Source organism: Accipiter gentilis, chromosome Z, assembly GCF_929443795.1.
Source record: "Accipiter gentilis chromosome Z, bAccGen1.1, whole genome shotgun sequence".
NCBI lineage: Eukaryota > Metazoa > Chordata > Aves > Accipitriformes > Accipitridae > Astur > Astur gentilis.
The window spans coordinates 63,265,503-63,283,562 of NC_064919.1; the positions used below are offsets into that span (position 1 = coordinate 63,265,503).

Genomic DNA, 18,060 nt, shown 5'->3' on the forward strand with positions numbered 1-18,060 from the left:
TAAGTGCATTACAATAATGGCTGCAAAGAGTCCAATGACAGAAAAAAAATTAACTTGTGTTGTCTTTTGATGTTTGAGCTTTTAGGATATAAGCTTTCAAGCTGTTGTCAGCCTCTCTAGGGCAGGAAGTACATCTCCCAGTAGCAGCTTTCAGAAAAGCATCATTTGGCTTGATCTAGTAACAGACATATACTATAGTATTTTTTAGTGCTATAATTGGATAATCACCTTCAAGATTGTGTGTGGAGGTGCAGGGAAGCACACAGAGTAACTGTAATAGCAAAGAGAGCACTGAATGATCTGCCAGTGCAAGGCAAGAGCAACCTGCAAATATAAATCTCTGAGATGGGCCTGATGACAGAGACTGTCAGTACATGTGGGGCCAGACACACACATGTAACTGGCCCTTCCAGAATATCAGGTTGGTCATAATGCTAAGTGGTGGTATCTTCCACTATATCTTTATTAGTGTTCCATAATTCACACTAATCTTTTCTAGATGGTAATAGTAATTAAAAAAAAAAACTCAAGCAAAAGGAAAAAAAATCCACGCACTTAAGTAGTCAAATTTGGTTAGATCCTGATCAAGTGAAATGTTTCACTTGTTGGACTTGAAAGAGGGCATTTCATAGCATTTGAAGATTTTAGTATTAAAAAAACCACAAGGCTAGTAATTCCAGGCAAATTTGCTTAAAAAAACCCACACTTTTATTTTGAGAATGAGTTTAACAAACTGGTTGCTTAGTTGTTTTTTCATGCCAATGTTAATTCAAAGTGGATTAAGATCTGCATTGTCTATTAAGGAAATGCACCAACTAAACCTTTCTGAGTAGGTTACTTTTTGTAACAAAAGTACAGAGAAGTAATATTACACAACTTTGTGCTGAACTCTCCAAGTGCTGCATTTGCACACTCTTTGTTGACCCTTTTTAGCACAATACCATGTAACACCAGTTTTAAGTGTCATTCTTTCTGACCTCTCAGCAACTGTATGCAGTATAGCTTTTCATTCCTAAATCAGTATGTTATTATATGATGTCTCAGGTTTATTAATCACATCTAATACCTTTAGCTTACAAATAAGTGATGCAGACATTCAAGTCAGATAACACTAAGGAAACATTGTGCTAGGAGAAAAGGAGACAGCAGTGTTTCCCAGCACAGTTACACATTTCTGACACTCAGATAACCAGCCAGCAGCAGGGAGCCTGGTGCTGGCTTGAGGCCCTAAGTCTTACTGGAGTTAGTGAGTGACACACAAAATAAAGGAAGCCTGCATGCCCCCCAAGTTACTAGATAAGGTCAATATAAAAGGTCTTATTAAAGAAATTCCACAAGAATATGAAGTTAAGCAGGCTCAAGCTGCATGCTGAGAGACAGCCCAGTTCTCCATCCTTACAAGGACCTCCAAGCTGGCAGAGTGATGATTATTGGAGACAAGGGTTAGGTTAAAGTCACACAGTTGTTACATCCCACCATCTGCCTTACTTCTCTGTCAGACACTCCCTCTAGTGGCAGGAAAAACTGATCCGACTGTAAATCAGCATTTTAACTGCAATTAAGTCTGATAGATTAAAATAGGTTTCCACCATCATATATAAAGATAGCAACCATGGTGGCACTGTCTTTCTGCGTGTTGACTTCCTCAGGATGCTGATGTGAGAAAACCAGAGGAAGCTCCTGAACTTATCGGTAAATTTCAAGTAGCAAGAAGACAGTTTTACATTTGTCAACCCAGTAGCAGACTTCTTCAGAATTGTCAGATTGCAATACTTTGTTAATTATCTGTTAATTTTCTTTGTCAGTGCACTTCTTCCCTTAAAAGAAAAAAAAAAAAAAGACAGACAGATTCATTCGCAGATGGCAAATCCATGCAGGACAGCATTAAGTATTCTTACCTACCTGCCTACCAGCCTGGCCCAAACTGGAGGTTTCCTAAAACCAAACCAAATAGCTCACAACCTGTTGACAAAGTCAGCCTCGTGTAACTGTCAGTGTCCCTGCTGAAGTTGCACAAATATCTCATAGTAGGCAATAAACCACATTGCACTAATGCTTTCTAATTAAGAGTGAAATTCCCCCTCTCCTCCTCCCTTCTCTGCATGCTGTTCTCTTCTTATCACAGCAATGAATGCTGTTAGTGTAACGGTTTCTCAGCACAATTTGAGCCAACAGCACTATAGGGAACGGTCACAACCCTGATGGATTCTGTACTGACCACACAGCAAGCTTCTCGGAAAATCCTTGTGGCGGACCTGCCTGCCTGTGGATTTAATTCTTTGGAAGGAAGAGACAGACCCCTCCCCACCCAACCCCCTGTCCTTTTATTTGAAAGAGTTTCTAAAAGCAAATAAACAGACATTTTCTGAGTAAGTGCTCCCAAATAGAAGAAAACAAAACAAACTAGAATTGACCACAGAGATTACACAAAGCTAGTTCAATAGCATCAAAGCTGAGATTTTATTCCTGCTGTACCTGGGGAAGCTTGAAAGAGAGAAGTTGGCATTATACGATGAACAAAGTTTGCCCAAGCAGAGTTCTCAAGCCAGTGAGAAGAGAGCTGCTTCTGGACCATTCTTGGTAGTGGTGGTGGGCTACAAGAGGAACAATTCTAATTCCCAGCAGGTCTTTGGAAAGGCTAGAATCAACAGGAGGTTTTCCTAGGCAGTGCTGTACTTTGGAGCCAAAAAGAGACTGCAGCCATACATGCCTTTTTCCCAGCCTCTCACACTACTGAATATCAGCAAGGTGTGTGTCAAAACACAGCCTGCCAAAAGCATTCAAAGCACTCGGTATAGCTCTCCAAGAAGTTTCTCTATCTCAGCCTGAAAAATTACATCCAGACCTATCCCTGTTTTACCCTGTGATTTTATTACAGCCTGATGGAGAGAATACCTTACCTCAGAGACAAAGTTGACATAGTTGAGTATGAAATGCAAGGCTGAACAGAAGGATTCAAAAGAAAAGCAGGCCTAACTATAGCCTTTTTTTTTTTTTTAACAATTCCTCCCTTCTCTCAGAGAGGCAAAATGAGTATTAAAAGGTCACAGGTGAAACCTGCTCTGTAAATGAATCATTACATTGGAGCACATGAAGCATAAACATTTGTGCACCAGGAGAAATGGCTGAGTAGGTATTAGCAGTATACATGCAGTAAGTCAAGAGAACAAGAACAGGCACAAAAGCCAAGAATGAACACAGGTGAAAGTAAAGGACTGGCAGTGCTGCCTGAAGTGCTGGCAGCATCAAGGGCACACCATGAACAAGAGCATACCATAAATGCAAAGCAACAACTCTGTTACAAATCAATCTGGCTCTGAGCCTTCTTTGTCAAAACAAAAAGGCTGCAGGGATCACACAGCGTTGGCACCAATCAAGAACCAGGGGCACAAGATGAGGACGTGATAGCTAGCAGTCCTTGTTCTCCATGCCACCACAAGTAATCCTGGTATCTGTGAGAAAATGAAATCAGTTGTGTTTAAAACAGAGAGCGCCTTCCCCTTCTGTGCTGTGTGCTCAAACAATGAGTTTTGCTACATTTATTGTGTCAAGAAAGTGGAAGGAAGAAAACAAAGTTTTAATTCAATTATATAAACAATTTCAGTACAATGCATAGAAGTTTACTCAAATTCCATTAAGTCTCAAGGTAAGAGCCATCAAGTTTGCAAAGAGAAGTACTAACCTTTCAGGAAGAAACAGCAGTAACTCATGATAAAAAGGTGGTAAGGGAAGGACTGTCTCAACCCAGGAGAGAAGGCATTTAGGTTACATTCCAGTTTGCACAAGTGTACAACTTGGACCTTTGTGCAAGCATGCACATTGCAGGCTCAAGACAAACCATCCTTGACTGTTGTGGTTCTGAACAGAAGCCAAGTAGATTGCAGCAGCTGTATATTCAATGAGTTGGTGTGATAAAAGATGGATTGTCAAAGCTGAAGCATGGTTAGCATGATATAAACCTTACAAGGTAACCAAGTCACAAATTAAACAGTATTTAGATGATTAATAGCATACGATTGCATATTAATTTACCCAGATTATATTTTCCCAGAGTCTCAAATATTCCTTCCAGACTTCTGACCCAAGTCACAGAAGTTAAATCAAACTATCCAAAAGCCTCAGATTAAGAAAAAAACCATTGTGATGATCCTTTTTCTAATCTTATCTTACTCTGTGATATACATGCACTTTATCTATGCACAACACCACCATTAAGAGCAAGGGAATTTTAGTCCCTGACACAGGTGGCCTCATTCATGAACTCAGCTGAAAACAAAACTTACTATATACCCTCACAGTACAGAACAGGCCCCAACCATACATGCAGTGCACAGTATGCCAAATGAATTGCAGTGTCAGAGCTGGAAGGGAACAGCTCCTAAAGTTACATTATACAGAAGCATTGGTATTTTTGAGCATCTGCTGTGGTAAACACATGACTCCAAGCATACAAGACAATAGCCTTGGTCACAAAATATCCTCTCTCTTCAACCCCACTATTAAAGAGCACAATAACCATGCTCTCTACATTCAAACACTGACTGCCCATCTAACTCAGTACCTACTCTACAACTTCTGACAATAGAAGCTTAGAGGATTGCTACTTGGTCTACTAGAAAAGATTTCCTTCAGGGAAGGGTATCATCTAGACACATGCAGCATTTGACAAGAAGGGAATAGTGTTACTCTCAAAGCAGAGCTGACAGAATACTTAAAATTGTCATTGCCATGCAAACTCTATTTGTTATACCCAACAGTTAGGATAGTCACTGAAAAATGCAGTATCTGTTTTAGGGGCTGAAGGTTTTCAGGCTTTGAAGTCCAGTCAGAATGCTTCCCTAGGTAAGTTAAATGCAAAAAAGTTCACAGTACTCCTAACTCTGTTCCCTGTTCAGATGAACATATTTTTGTACATATGCCTGTGAGAAATAGGACTGCAGTTCTCTCAATCCCCTAGCCTGCATTGAGGAGGATGTTTGGTTACACAGACAGTAGAAACTGCTGTAACTAATGTTATTTGATAAATGTTTTCTCTACACTGTCTATTAGATCTTAGTAGGAAATTTAAGTTCAATTTTCAACTGCCAATAACCAATACAGAACACAGTAGGGTATTGGGAGATTAGTAACTGTTCTGTCTTACAAGGCCAGCATACTTCACACTTGCTTAAGGTAGGAGTAAAACGAAATAACACAGGAACAAGAAGATAGGTTGCTCTTCCTCTACAAGCCTCAAAGTCTTCCATTAACACACTTGTTACATACACTAGAAAACAAAATGCTGAAAGCAGCTCACAGGTGGGAAAATGACAATGGCTCACCAGGTATCCCCGAGATCCACTGCACAACAGGGGTGGGCATGCGGTTAAGCTGCATCAACAGCACCTACTGGCTTGTTTCTCTCCACTGCAGAAGCTTGGTTACCCAGCAGCCACTTTGCAACACAGCCATGCTGGAAATCACGCAACAGAGCTTAGCCCAGTATCTGCATTATGAATTGTTCAACAGCCACAGGTTGACAAGAGGGCTGGTATAGTTTTCCCAGCTGGACCTCCCTCCATCTCTTAAAGCAATCTTGAGGCTGTGAAGGAAACAGTATTTATACGTTCTCAGATAATGTCTCCTGGAAGACCAGAGTCTGCAAAAACACCCCAACACTTCAAATTCAATCTGTGCATCATACTGTTTTCAACACAGTAAAAAGTCTTAATGCATGACTGCTGAGAAAGCACATGCAAACTCATTTGTTAATACATTGGCATATTAACTGGAATAAAAAAGCATCCTGCCCTTCCCTCATATTGAAACATTTTTTCCAACATTTATTATAGGGCTGGCACACAATCATATGTACATCTAAGCTCCAGGTGAGAAGGGTGTTATTTGTATTTTTTCCTCCTTAGGGTGTACATCTGTGCAGGATAGCACATGATTCAGCATAAAGATTCTGCAAAATTAGTCTGTGTAAAGCTGTAGCCAGCAAGCAGTTTTGACAGTTACTACCTCAAAGCATGAGTCAAAGTAACAAGACAGCAAACCAGAAAAAGGAATCTTCTTGTTTTGCTCAAAAATGCTTTTATTCAAAGGAGTAGGGTTAATGAAACCTCTGTTTCAGCAAGGAAATATTAAATTCACATTTTACATATGACAATATTACAAAATAACCATCCAGTGACTATTACAGCGTTTTTTCAATGGTTGGGACTCAGGCCATTTTCACTCTTTTTCATCCACCATCCACAGCAATCAAAAAATCAATTTTTTTGGTAATCCTGAAAAGTGTAAACCACATTGTTACCAAAGTAAAGGGGTCCAGCCCCCTCCTCAAGGCTTTAGTATTCATTTGATACTATTCTTGAGATACATCTACTCTGAGCTGCTTAATGCTGTTTGCTGCAGCAGCAATACATAATGATTTTTTCCAATTTATCTATGGAAGACTGCTAGAATCAAAGGTCACTTGAATCAGTATGTGTACTCCAAATGAGTCCCAAATTCTGTAATTAAGTGTTAATTGCATTTGGGATACATGTAAGTATTTCTCTTTATTTGTATAAAAAGCTAGCCAGTTAATTCTACTTTTAAACCTAAGAAAGACAAACTATTCTAAGGCTTAACACTGCCCCACCACACATACACTTGTAATGATTTTTCTAACATGCTGTCTCTAGCCAGCAATAACCCATCTGCAGGAAGTAATAGCCCCTTCAGTCTCTGCCTCATTCTTTAACCATGTATTTGTTTAGTATCGGCTGTAGAGATGATGGGGGCAGCAGTACTTTTCTGATTCTATTCCAGATCTTGTCCTCTCATTTCTTCATATGCTACTTATTTATAATGTAGGTAGAACAAACCATAGCTGCCTTCTGGGATGGATATGAAGCTTACTATGAAGGGATCCAACTGTTTTTGTCTGCCCTATAGGCAGAAGTCTCCTCTAAAATACACTGACATTGAATCATACCTATGAACTTTAAATGAATGCCCAAAGAATACAAATTATTAACCTTAGATATGAACAGAATGATTTTTTTCCCAAACCAGTGTAGAACAGTTCTGAAATTAGATAGATCCCTTATACTGCATTAACTCAGGAAAAAGTTTAGTGCAGTATCTTCTATACTCTTTTGCAAACCTATGGCTCCATAGAAATGCAGATTAAAATTGGTGTCCTGGGAAAGGAGTGCTGCTTTTGACTAAGTGCTTGCCAGAGTAAAGATGCACAATGATGTCATCATAGCACCAGTGTCTCCACATACTTCACTGATCAGAAATAAGTGGTAGCAACAGCTAGAAATGATGCATGCTCAATACTTTTCACAGGCAGTCATCCATCTAGTGATGGTTTTCCTATGACAATAAAAAGGCTGGGTTTTTTGAGAAGTACAGCTGCTGCACATTTAAGTTTAGTGAACATGCCCCACATGCTACAGGGGTTTGTTCTCATGGAAAAGCAGGACTTACAGAGACAGCATAAATTCTTTCTCCTGGCAGCCAGCCCCTGTTGCCATCATTTTATAAAAGGGATTGTAAGAGGGATATAAGATTACATCAGTAATCACTCAGTCCGTTCTCCTAAGTTCAGAGTGCTACCTCAACAGGGCTAAGGGAAAGAGAATGTACTGTGCAAGATGCAAGCACAGGCCAGCCTAAGAATTTCAGGGGATGGAAGTTATTTTTTTGAAATTGCTTTTGCACATTTACACCCTCAATAGCATTAAAAACATGCTATACTTGAAATTTTGTTTAGACAGAGACTCTAGGATTTTTCTTCCAAACCAACATTCAGATTTTAACTTTAGATAACACCATGTAAGCATGTAAAATGAAATCCAGGGTAGCAGATTTGCTAGCTCTAACATTGGCTCTCTTTAATGTTTGCTGGCACTGGAGGATCTACCTTTGAGACCCTCTGGTTCTGTCAGCCCAGCTTAGACAGTAACAGAACATAACAGAAAACCACATCAGAAAATCCATTATGTTTCCATTTCTACTTAGTGGAAATGATACTGCTTTTTAATACTGATACTCAAATGTCTTAAAAAGTAATGCTTACTTCCTAAATGCCTTACTTATAGCCAATCTTAAAATTCCTGGCATTTAACACACAAGTCTGATTTCCTCTTCCTGAAGATAAGACTTTCAGAAAGATGTTAAAGCAATTAGTGTTCTAGCTTAATACAGCTCTGGAAACTCTGCTCATTGTTGAATGCAAGACTTCAAATGGTTAAGTCACAGAACTCAAGGAAGCATTTCTTTTTCTTTCCTGTCATTTAGTTAAAAGGCGTATTTTAGGGTATGTACTCCAAAACGCTAATCACATGGTCCTTCCAAAAGGAGCTAAAAAGCTTAAATTATTTACTTAAGCTATGGTAACTTGACAAGCTCCCATGTGTTAGTTAACCCATGGTACTGGGGTCAGCAAAGAGCATGCAAATAATCAACTGATTAAATTTTTCTTTGAGATTAAAATCTTCATCTAGTGAACTAATGCATTGTACTTCTAATTTGACACAGACTAAGAAACAAGAAGTCAAAGTGCCCCAAAAGTATGTTAAACTCTAATAACGTAGCTGCCTTTCTGAATTCAAAAGGAAATGCACTTTCATAGAAGCATCTCCATTCCAAAAAGATACCACTCTTGTATCAAAACAGTCTCATACAAATAATATAATAACAAAAAGCTGATGCTAACCTGACAGCTGCCATCTAGCATATTCAAGCTGTTAAGACCACCAACTCCAAGTTTAAGAACCAACATTTGCCTCTCTACTAGAAGGTCTGGGTCATTTAGCATCAGATACAGAGTCCTCAAGCTTTTTTCGTCACGAAGATACAAAGTACATGCTACTGTTTGGGGAAGACTGGAGGCTCCATATAGAAATAAATGTTAGGGAGTAGGCTTGCCTTTTAAAAGGGTTACAGAAATGTGCTTAATGTTCCTTACCCAGAGCGGTCTTAACAGTTAACTTGCTTGGTCTAAGAGACAGTGAGCAGATATCTCCCTTCTGAACCTGATTTACGCTCCCAGTCTGACATTTGAAAGAATAACACACTATGTGTCTCTCTCTCTCACCCCCACCCTTTTTTGGTTTCAGTGATGTAAAGTTAAGTGATTTCCACCTCAGTAAGATGTCTCAGAAAAAAAAAAAAGGGCATCATAATAACCTATAATTTACTGGGTAGTACCACACTCCATTACAGAAATTAATGGAATTGGGTATTGCTCCTAATTAATAGATTCCTAAGCATCATAAAAGAGCCTTTTTTGTACTAATTCTGTTACAACACAGAACTAAGTCATTCTCACCCTAAAGCATTTATCCTAAAACATAAATCATTAAAGGGCTTCAGCTGGTGCTGGTGCTCAGGGATGTAGTCCATTCAGAGTTTTTGTTCTGAAACATTGGAAGTATCACATTCTCTCTGAGCACGTAACTGCTATTTTAAAATGGGTGAAACATTAAGAGGTTACCTTGATCTATTCCTTCTGTTCCTCTCTTTTTTAAATGTAAAAGTGCATTTTGTTGCTCCTTTACAGCTTCTGCAGGACAGTTGGGTCTTGGCAGCTGATTTCCTGCAGTGGGTCCTGGTCGGTTACTGAAATACTTCTGTTTCAATGCCTTAATGATAATGGAAGAAAAATAATCAAGTAATTAGTATAAAGTGTCAGAACACCATCTATGAAGAAGTTGTAATGAAATAAAGCATGTGCAATGGGGACTTCAAAACTAACTGGACACTTCTATATTAGAAGGTGGCCTTGGGGCAAATAAAAATTTTGTGTTCTCAGTGACTACCCACAGCACTTTGATTTGTAAGCCAAGAGATAATTGTGTACTGTTATTTTTAACTAGTACTCAGACATCCTAACAAAACTCTAGACTACATTGAAGGTGGTCTTATACAAACAGTAAGTTTCTAACTCTGAAGAACTTACAATCTGAACAGACAGATGAGACGGGGATAAAGAAGAAAGCAGGAATAAAGAAAGGTTAAAAAATTATATCTTGATCAAATCTAGGACCTGGACACCAGCTGTTTTGCTAGCTTTTAAGATAGGTCTTTCCCCAAAATTTCTATAACTGTGCTGTTTTTACACTGTAAACTGTGAGAGAAGTGTAGTTTGAATTAGAGCAGAAGACAGACAAGTGTGCAGAGTTAATTTCATTTGGTGGAATTACATATCCTATTGGCTAAGCTGTCTCTTAGGCAATCGTCACTTTTGCTAATATCAGTTACATGGTATTCAAAGCCAGCTATAAAACAAGCCAATAAAATAAGTGCAAATTCTTTCCTGCCTTAAACTGTGGCATTGTCAATAAAAATGCTATACTAGAAAAATCATATATATTCAATATTCAAGTCACCATCCTACAATATGACCTATAAAGTGACTTCATACTTAGAAAGTAGTACACACATGTCCCAGGCATAGCAAAACTAATTATCTGGAAACATATATTGAAAGTTCTTAAAGACGGTGACCAAAAAAACTGATGTGCTCTGGAAAAGTCTTCTAGTGAAAAAATAAGTAACACATACACTAGTCCCCTGGACTGGGATCTGCCTTGTTTAACAAGCAATGAGGGAGTCCTGGCCTTAAGGGGACAGCTCTGTTTCTTGCATGTTTCCCCAACAGTGTGAGGTCACAGAAATACAGTTTTGAAATTGCCAACTGCTATATCTTCCTCATAGAAGAAATCAATATTCTGAACTAGAACATTCTGCAATATTTTTCTTCAAAGTCCTTCATTTCTCCCCATTAAGGAGTAGTGAAATTGAGATCAGTTTCACCCAAGTATAATGGAAAAGGATATTCAGATCAGAATGCTGGTTTAAATCACGACAGAACTTTGTTTAAAAAGAATGAAAAAAGTTTAAATGAAATTGAAGAAGAGACTGGATCAAGTTAAGGGTGAAAACCTTTCAAACCCAGGGAATAAGAAATGCTAAGACTTAACTTTCAAGCTTTAGATAACTGAATTTTTAATGTCATACAATGACTGTCTGAAGGCCATGACTCATACAACCTTTAGTTGTCTGCCTTTGCTCCACACTGGGAATGAAGACAATCAGTCAGCATTATTCATGCCTTTGAGTTCTCTCTATAAAACACTTGAAATTTGTTCTTAGTATTTCATAAACAGAGCTATATATATTTCATTTCAAATCTGGCTTACTGGCTTCAAAGCATATTTGTCTGATATTAAACAGTAGGTTAATGAACATTAGGACATAATGCAAGTGTACTATACCTGAGTAGCCGTAACCCTAGTGCAAGGATTAAATGTGAATAAGCCTTGCAGAAGGTTGAGTAAATCATCACCAGCTGCACTGAAGATATGTTGAAGTGGCATTCCAGGGAAAGACTTAAATGCAACATAATCTGGAAGACTTGTCATCCCCTACAAAGGCCAAAATAGAATGTATGTTTTTCAAGTTAGAAAGAGTTGAGCTTCTCACAGAAAGGGAACCTCACATGGCTGTCTTTTGGCAGAAGCAAATTATCTTTCAAAACATCTTGCTAATACACGGTCACTGAAATCAAATAAATGTAGTAATAGTAGGTCATAAAGACTTTTTTTTTTTTTAACTGTTACAGTTGTTTCACACTTTCCCTTTCAAAGTGAGCTCCCTTCCCTTGCTTTAGTGGTGACCAGTCCAAAAGGAAAAACTGCTAACAAAGAAAGGAAGTACAAAAGAACTCTAGAGTGGGTGCAGACAAATAAAGTAAAACTTTTTTCTTTTGCAAACTGACATGGTGTAAGACACAAGATTCACAAAATAGCCAGTCTCCCATTTTCTCCCAGTTAATAATACACTGTCCTTCTCCTCAAAGTTAGCTGATCATCATGAGCATTTTGAGCTACTTTTGAAATGCACAACTGAAACTTTTTCTCTAGGGAGCAGGGGGAGGGAAGGAAAATAAGCCAAGCAGTTAAACATATGAATTGTGTACTTTTTCCTCCTGTAGGTATGAAAACAGTCCCATTGTATTCAAACTAATAAAAATGATCTTGTAACAGACAACTATCTAAACATAGTTTTTTAATAGTTTTAAGTCTTTTAAACCTCTAGTCATCACACTTCATTAAGTTTATCCAAGCAAAATAAAGTATTAACACTGAAGAGAAAAATGTGCTCAATCAGTTATAATCTTTACAGTATTTCAATTCTTGAAATGCATGGGTTTGCAAATTAATTTGGGAATGCATCACCTTTGCCATGCTAGCAAGTCTCCTATTCTCTTCTCTCCCCACCCATATCTTAATTCTTCCTCTCCAAAGAAAGGAGAAATGTCATTGCAAAGATCTTCATGCATTTCATTCAGAATTCTGGAACAGCAACAGAATTGTGTGGGGCTAGTAGTGCCTTATATGATATTTCTCCATCTAGCTATAGCTCCAATTGGTGATTGTGTACCATAGCATTCAAGCACCATTCACACAAAGGAAAAGCAGCAAGGAGAGGGAACAGAGGTGGGATGTGACAACTGGTTAACAAGTCCAGAAAGCGCTTCCACAACTCAACCACAAAAGAAGATGGTCTGATCAGGGAATTCTGGACCACCCACGCCCATCAGCTGGTCCAAGTTGCCATCTAAAGAAGCCATGCCCCACTTCCTGTCAGCCTGCCTGATAACCACAGTTATGTAGGTCATTGTGCGCCCTGACATTAAGTTTAGCCCAGTATTAGTGAATTACTGGATTTACTGTCATCTTGACCCAGATAATGATACTACTGATTTGTATCTGTTACGGCACCATTATTCTCAGATAAACTGTTTATCCCTAAAGCTATTGGTCTGGTGTCTGTTACCATATCCTGAACATGTAACTTGGCTGGGCCATCTCTAGTGTCAGAAGTGGGACATAGTACACAACATCATTACCTGCCCCAACCTTGTACTGAGTGCCCTAATTGGTTGTTTTGCCATGCCCACAGACACCAGATTCTCTGACGGAGGGAAGCACCTGTTCCCTTTCCCATGGGTACTGTAATTACAGAAATTCAGAAAGACAAAAACACGAAGGGGAGGTTACTCTGTCTATTCCTCTTTGTGCACTGTCTCGGAAATACTGAATACCACTGACTGCAGCCAAAGCTTCAGCTGTCTCCCTACAAAAAGAATGGGGTCAAGCCCAGCAGAATACTCAGCCTGCATCTGTGATACTCGCCACTGCCCGTGTTAAAGGCATGCAGGCTTGCGTGGAGAAATTAGAGCACCTCGATGTCCCCCTGGTGGCAGCACCTGCCCAAGAAAAACGACCCGCAGCTGGAAGCTACAGAAAAGGGAACTTCTGCAACAAAAATACATAAAGCTTTATATATTGACCAAGAAGACATGGAAGGAAATACTTAGTTTTATTTGGATTCAAACGATGATAAATCAAATTCTTGAAGCCCAACGAGACTTATGAATCCCATCAATTATTGAAAATGAGTATGACGCTAATGGAGGCATCACAAGTATCTCCACATGCCCTTTTACAAATAAGACACCTAGCCGAATCAAGCAAGTGCTATCACAGTCTGTTATTGAGGATTACTTAGCCTGCCTTGCAAATATGAGGAGGGGATATCATTCAAGTTTCAGAATCAGAAGCTCAGACCCTCACTTTAGGGTCTGGAATCTGACCCTAATTCCATCAGAAAATACAGTCACTGTCTTTTGGGCATCAACAGCTTATGTTCAAAGAGAGTGCCCCAAGATCATAGAATGAATCGGGTTGGAAGGGACCTTAAACATCATCTAGTTCCAACCCCCCTGCCATGGGCAGGGACACCTTCCACTAGACCAGGTTTCTCTGGATGGATCCTAGACCAGGTTGTTCAGAGATGACTGAGGACCCTGGCCAATCCCACAGATTTAGAATTGAGCATAGCTAAGTTGGTTATCAATCATGCCATAGACATAGACCCTGTGGCAAAGACCTGTCATCATCCCACTGAGACACAGTGGTGCCTACTAGTCAAAAAGGGTCCACTCATAGGACATTTAATATCAATAAGCACTGGCCTTACAGGTGCAGCACACAGCCCCACACAGTCCCTGCCATTACAAAAGGTAGCTTCTGCTATGCCTGTTCTGTTATCTTCCCATCTCCCTAAAGATGCAGCTATAATTACCAAATCCTATTGTGTCCCTGTAAGTTAAAAAAACCTCCCCAAGCCTCTGTGAAAGGGCCCTGACCCAAAGACCTTGAGAAAGCCCATTTGGCCCTGGGCATTCCTAAAATAGCAATACAGAGTCCCAGGATCAGTGTTACTGGCTCTTGCCAACACCCCACATTGTGCCAAACGTCCTCCCATTGGAGGTAAAGCCCAAGTGCCCCTCCTGCCATTCCATCAGCTGGAGCCTGGAAACCTCAGCCTCCGTTACCCAAACTTACTAGAGGTCCAAATAGCACCACAGGGGCTGGTCAGAAGCCACCCGTCTCTCTGACATGCTATAGAGGGTGTGGCTTATATGGACTTCCAATCTAGTGCTAGATGTCACCATCAATGATAAATTGTATTTGCATTGCCTCATTGATACAGGTGCTGAAATTTGTCATCAATAGATCACACACTGGAGGGGACCACTTCCCTCATACTGCAGTAGTCTGCGAGCTCACAGGACCACTCATAGCTCTTTCTGTAGTCAGTCAAGCACGACTTCTCCAATAGACGTACGGCCCAAGGATCTGCAGTTTTGGGATATTCTAACATCTTAGATATGAACCGACTCAGAAGCCAAACCTTCCATGATGCTCAAGGCAAGGTATGGTATCTTGGTACTTCTGAACCAAACCACCTGCTAGTTCCAGTAAGTACCTCCCCTACCTCCAATGACCCATGCTGTTAATTTACAGCAGCACCTTCTAAAACCACAAGCCCAAAACCTCATCACCTGCCTCCCTTCTTACAGGGCTGGAAGAACAGGAAGTAGTCATTGTGAGAGACTGAATGAGTTAATGTCTCAAACATCAACAACAAACCCTGCATAACAAAGAAGCCAAGTTCTGCCTAGCACAGAGGGCATCATGCAGGAGGATGATAATTACGCTGAGCAGGGCAACTCATCTTACATGGCCAGAGGTCATATAAAGTTTGTGTGAGGAAGGGGCTCACAGCTGCCTGAGGGACCCTTCAGGACCACCCCCCCGCCGCAACAGCACCAGCACACAAGATCGAGAGTCAGGTAAGTCCTTACAGGCGGTGTGCAGAAGACCAAGAGGGGTGTGACTGACATGAGAAAAGGTGGGAACTGGGCTATAAAATACACCAACACAAGGAGCCCTGCACATGCGCCCACCAGAACTGGACCCCTCTCCTGACTGGACCAACACTGGACCCAGGACCGGTGAAATCCTTCTATTTTCTCTCTCTCTCTCTTTTTTCTCATAATCCCCACACCTCACCCCTTCAGACATAAACCACTGACCACAAGTCTGGGACTAGGAGTGGATCCAGCTGCCCCTGGGCTCCTCTCTGAGGAGGAGTCTGGAAAGCAAGGGGGTCTGCTCTGAACCTCCTGACTCAACAGGAGGGATCTCCTTATTTTCTTCCCTGAATTGATGTATATGGTCACCACAGGTTACATGGTTTACTGAGGTAGTTCCATACCAGTTCTTATTGGGAGAAACCCCGCCACCTGCTGTTCTGCCTTCCAAGTGCAGGCTGCTTCTTCCATGAATAAAATGTTTAACTGATCGTTTGGCGTCATCTCACCTTAATTTAGCCTGAGGGGATTCTGAATTCACCACGACCCATCCCTGGTCTGTCCAGCCTGGGTCATGACAGTCACTCATACCCGCACACCATTTAGCAGCCCCATCTGGCCAGTGGGCAAGCCCAACAAATAGGTCTTGGCATCTGACCGCTGCCTACTGTAGCACACATTCTGCCTCCTCTCTGCTTCACGCAACAGTCCTAATAGCTGCTGACGTACTCAACACCATTTGCCTGCTTCTTACCTATGGATGGCAGCTTTGGACATTAAAGATATGTTCTTCCAGTGCCCCATCCACTTAAGTGATCAAGGTCACTTTACTTTTACATGGAATAGCATTCAGTACAGCTTTACTCATTTACTTCAATATTATCACCATAGTCATACCCTTACTCACAGTCTCTTAGCCTTAGCTGAAACCTCTTCCACTCCTGATCTCTTCTGGCACCACTATACCAATGACATACTCATGGGCAGACCTACACATGAATCTGTTGCACAGGATATAGCCCTCTTAGTTTCAGCTCTGGGATCTTTTTATTCCTCCCTGCAAATGCCACGTTCCTGCCCAGAATGTATGAGTCTCCTTCTATGCCGGTACCAAAAGTATTCTGAAATCATCTTGCAATCTGTTTTATCTTTACCTACTCCCTCTCCAAACACAATCTCCAGAGATTTTAGGCACTTTATAAATTACAGCACACCCATGTCCCTGGTTTTAGTCAGCTAGCCCATCCTCCATATTCCTTGCTGCAAAAAAAATTTCACCTGGGACTGGAACTCAAGTCATCAACAGGCCTTAACCCTTCTCCTAAAAAGTATTCAACAGTATCAACATTTAGGACCCCTCACCCCTACTGACAGATTTGAACTCAGGGTCCAGTAGAGTGGAAATGGTGCCTGGTGGGGACTGTTCCAGGAGAGAAGTTCCAAGGACTCCACCCCCAAACCTATCCATTTTGGTAGCAAGGGGTGGCAATATGCACAAGCCTCATATTGTGAATGGGAGCATGCTTTACTTGCGACCTTTTCTGACACCGACAAACTTCTTCAGGATCATCCCCTTACACTCAGGGTTTTATGTCCTATTCTTCATGACATCCTTCACAACATTGCTTTCCCTGAAGGATAAACTCAATCCATTGCCACTTAACACTGGGTTCTTGGTATACCTGTCATCACTGATGGACCCCAACCTTTAGGCCCCAACCATTGTATCATCACCCACCTCACCTTTCCCATTCCTGTAGCCACCAACAATCACTCAGATTTGCCATTACCTAGGTCCCTCCTTTCACCACCCTGCAAAAAGTTGCCTGGTTTACTGATGGCTCAGCAATCCCTTGCAGTAATGCCTCGTTTGGGTGTAACGTCACTGTCCAAACCACTGATGGCCAAATCACCATGGTACTGCACAGATGGCCAGAACTCCTGGCCCTTTGCTTAGCCATTTACTGCTCTGCCCATACTGTCTGACCCCTGACATGTTCTAGGTGCATGTGGTGGCTTTCCCTCTTGGAAAGTGTGCTTCTTCTTCACTCGTACTGCAGAAATTAGGGTCCACCTTCTTTAGGAAGATATGTGCACGCTTTGGCTGTTGGCTGTGTTGATCCTATTCTGCTCACCACACAGTTGAGGCTAGGTGGAATGACTGAGCAGATGCCACTGCTGTAATCAGAGGCGTGAAGTGATAGTGGACACTGACACTCATGATAAGCTGACAGCAGCCCAATGATAGCAGATGAAACTGAGGAAACCTTAGGCCAAACCTGCAACTAGGAATGTGGGACCACTGTGGTAACTCACCAGTTGCATGAGCACTGGAGTTACCTGTTGCTAAAGCTTTAGCCCAGGTTGCAGCACACTGTGAACAGAATGTATTCAAATTGTATGGACAAATGGGAAAACCTAGCTTAAGGAACTTTGCTACTTTAACACTGGTAGGAGGAAAACCCCACAGCTCTCCAGTATGGAATCCTTCTTTGAGATTACATTATACCTTCATAAGCCAAGAGCAGAACACCAGTTAACTGTGGGATTGTAAACAATTCAAATGGGAGATACCTCTATATCATTTAAGGGACCAACACATCAGTGGATCAATCAGCATCTTGTATGCCTACGTTAACCCTTTTGCAGCATGACCCTTATATTTTCTTACTGTTGATACCGTATACCTAAAGGCTAACACTCCGATAGCTTTCTTAAGCATAATATTATTCCCACATCTCCAAGTCCCTCTCCTACTTCCCTTCCCAAACCCACCATTCCCTCATCAATATGAATTTATCTCCAATTGAATGGCTTTTGCAACATGAAGACTTGCATCGACTGTTGAAACA

The 18,060-nt window shown here is 40.9% G+C and overlaps 1 protein-coding gene across 9 annotated transcripts in view; it reads right to left on the reverse strand.

Annotated features, from left to right (window-relative positions):
• CDK7 (cyclin dependent kinase 7) overlaps window positions 1-18,060 on the reverse strand; it is a 34,392-nt gene that overhangs the window by 3,048 nt on the left and 13,284 nt on the right. For 2 of the 9 annotated variants that reach the window (XM_049794567.1, XM_049794570.1), the window contains 3 exons: window positions 11,259-11,408; window positions 9,476-9,623; window positions 553-3,452 (listed from right to left, as the gene is read on the reverse strand). In XM_049794567.1, coding sequence (XP_049650524.1) covers window positions 3,409-3,452; window positions 9,476-9,623; window positions 11,259-11,408 — 342 coding nt within the window. In that variant the 3' untranslated portion in view covers window positions 553-3,408. The other 7 variants (XR_007505022.1, XR_007505024.1, XR_007505023.1 and 4 more) reach the window with 7 other exon arrangements.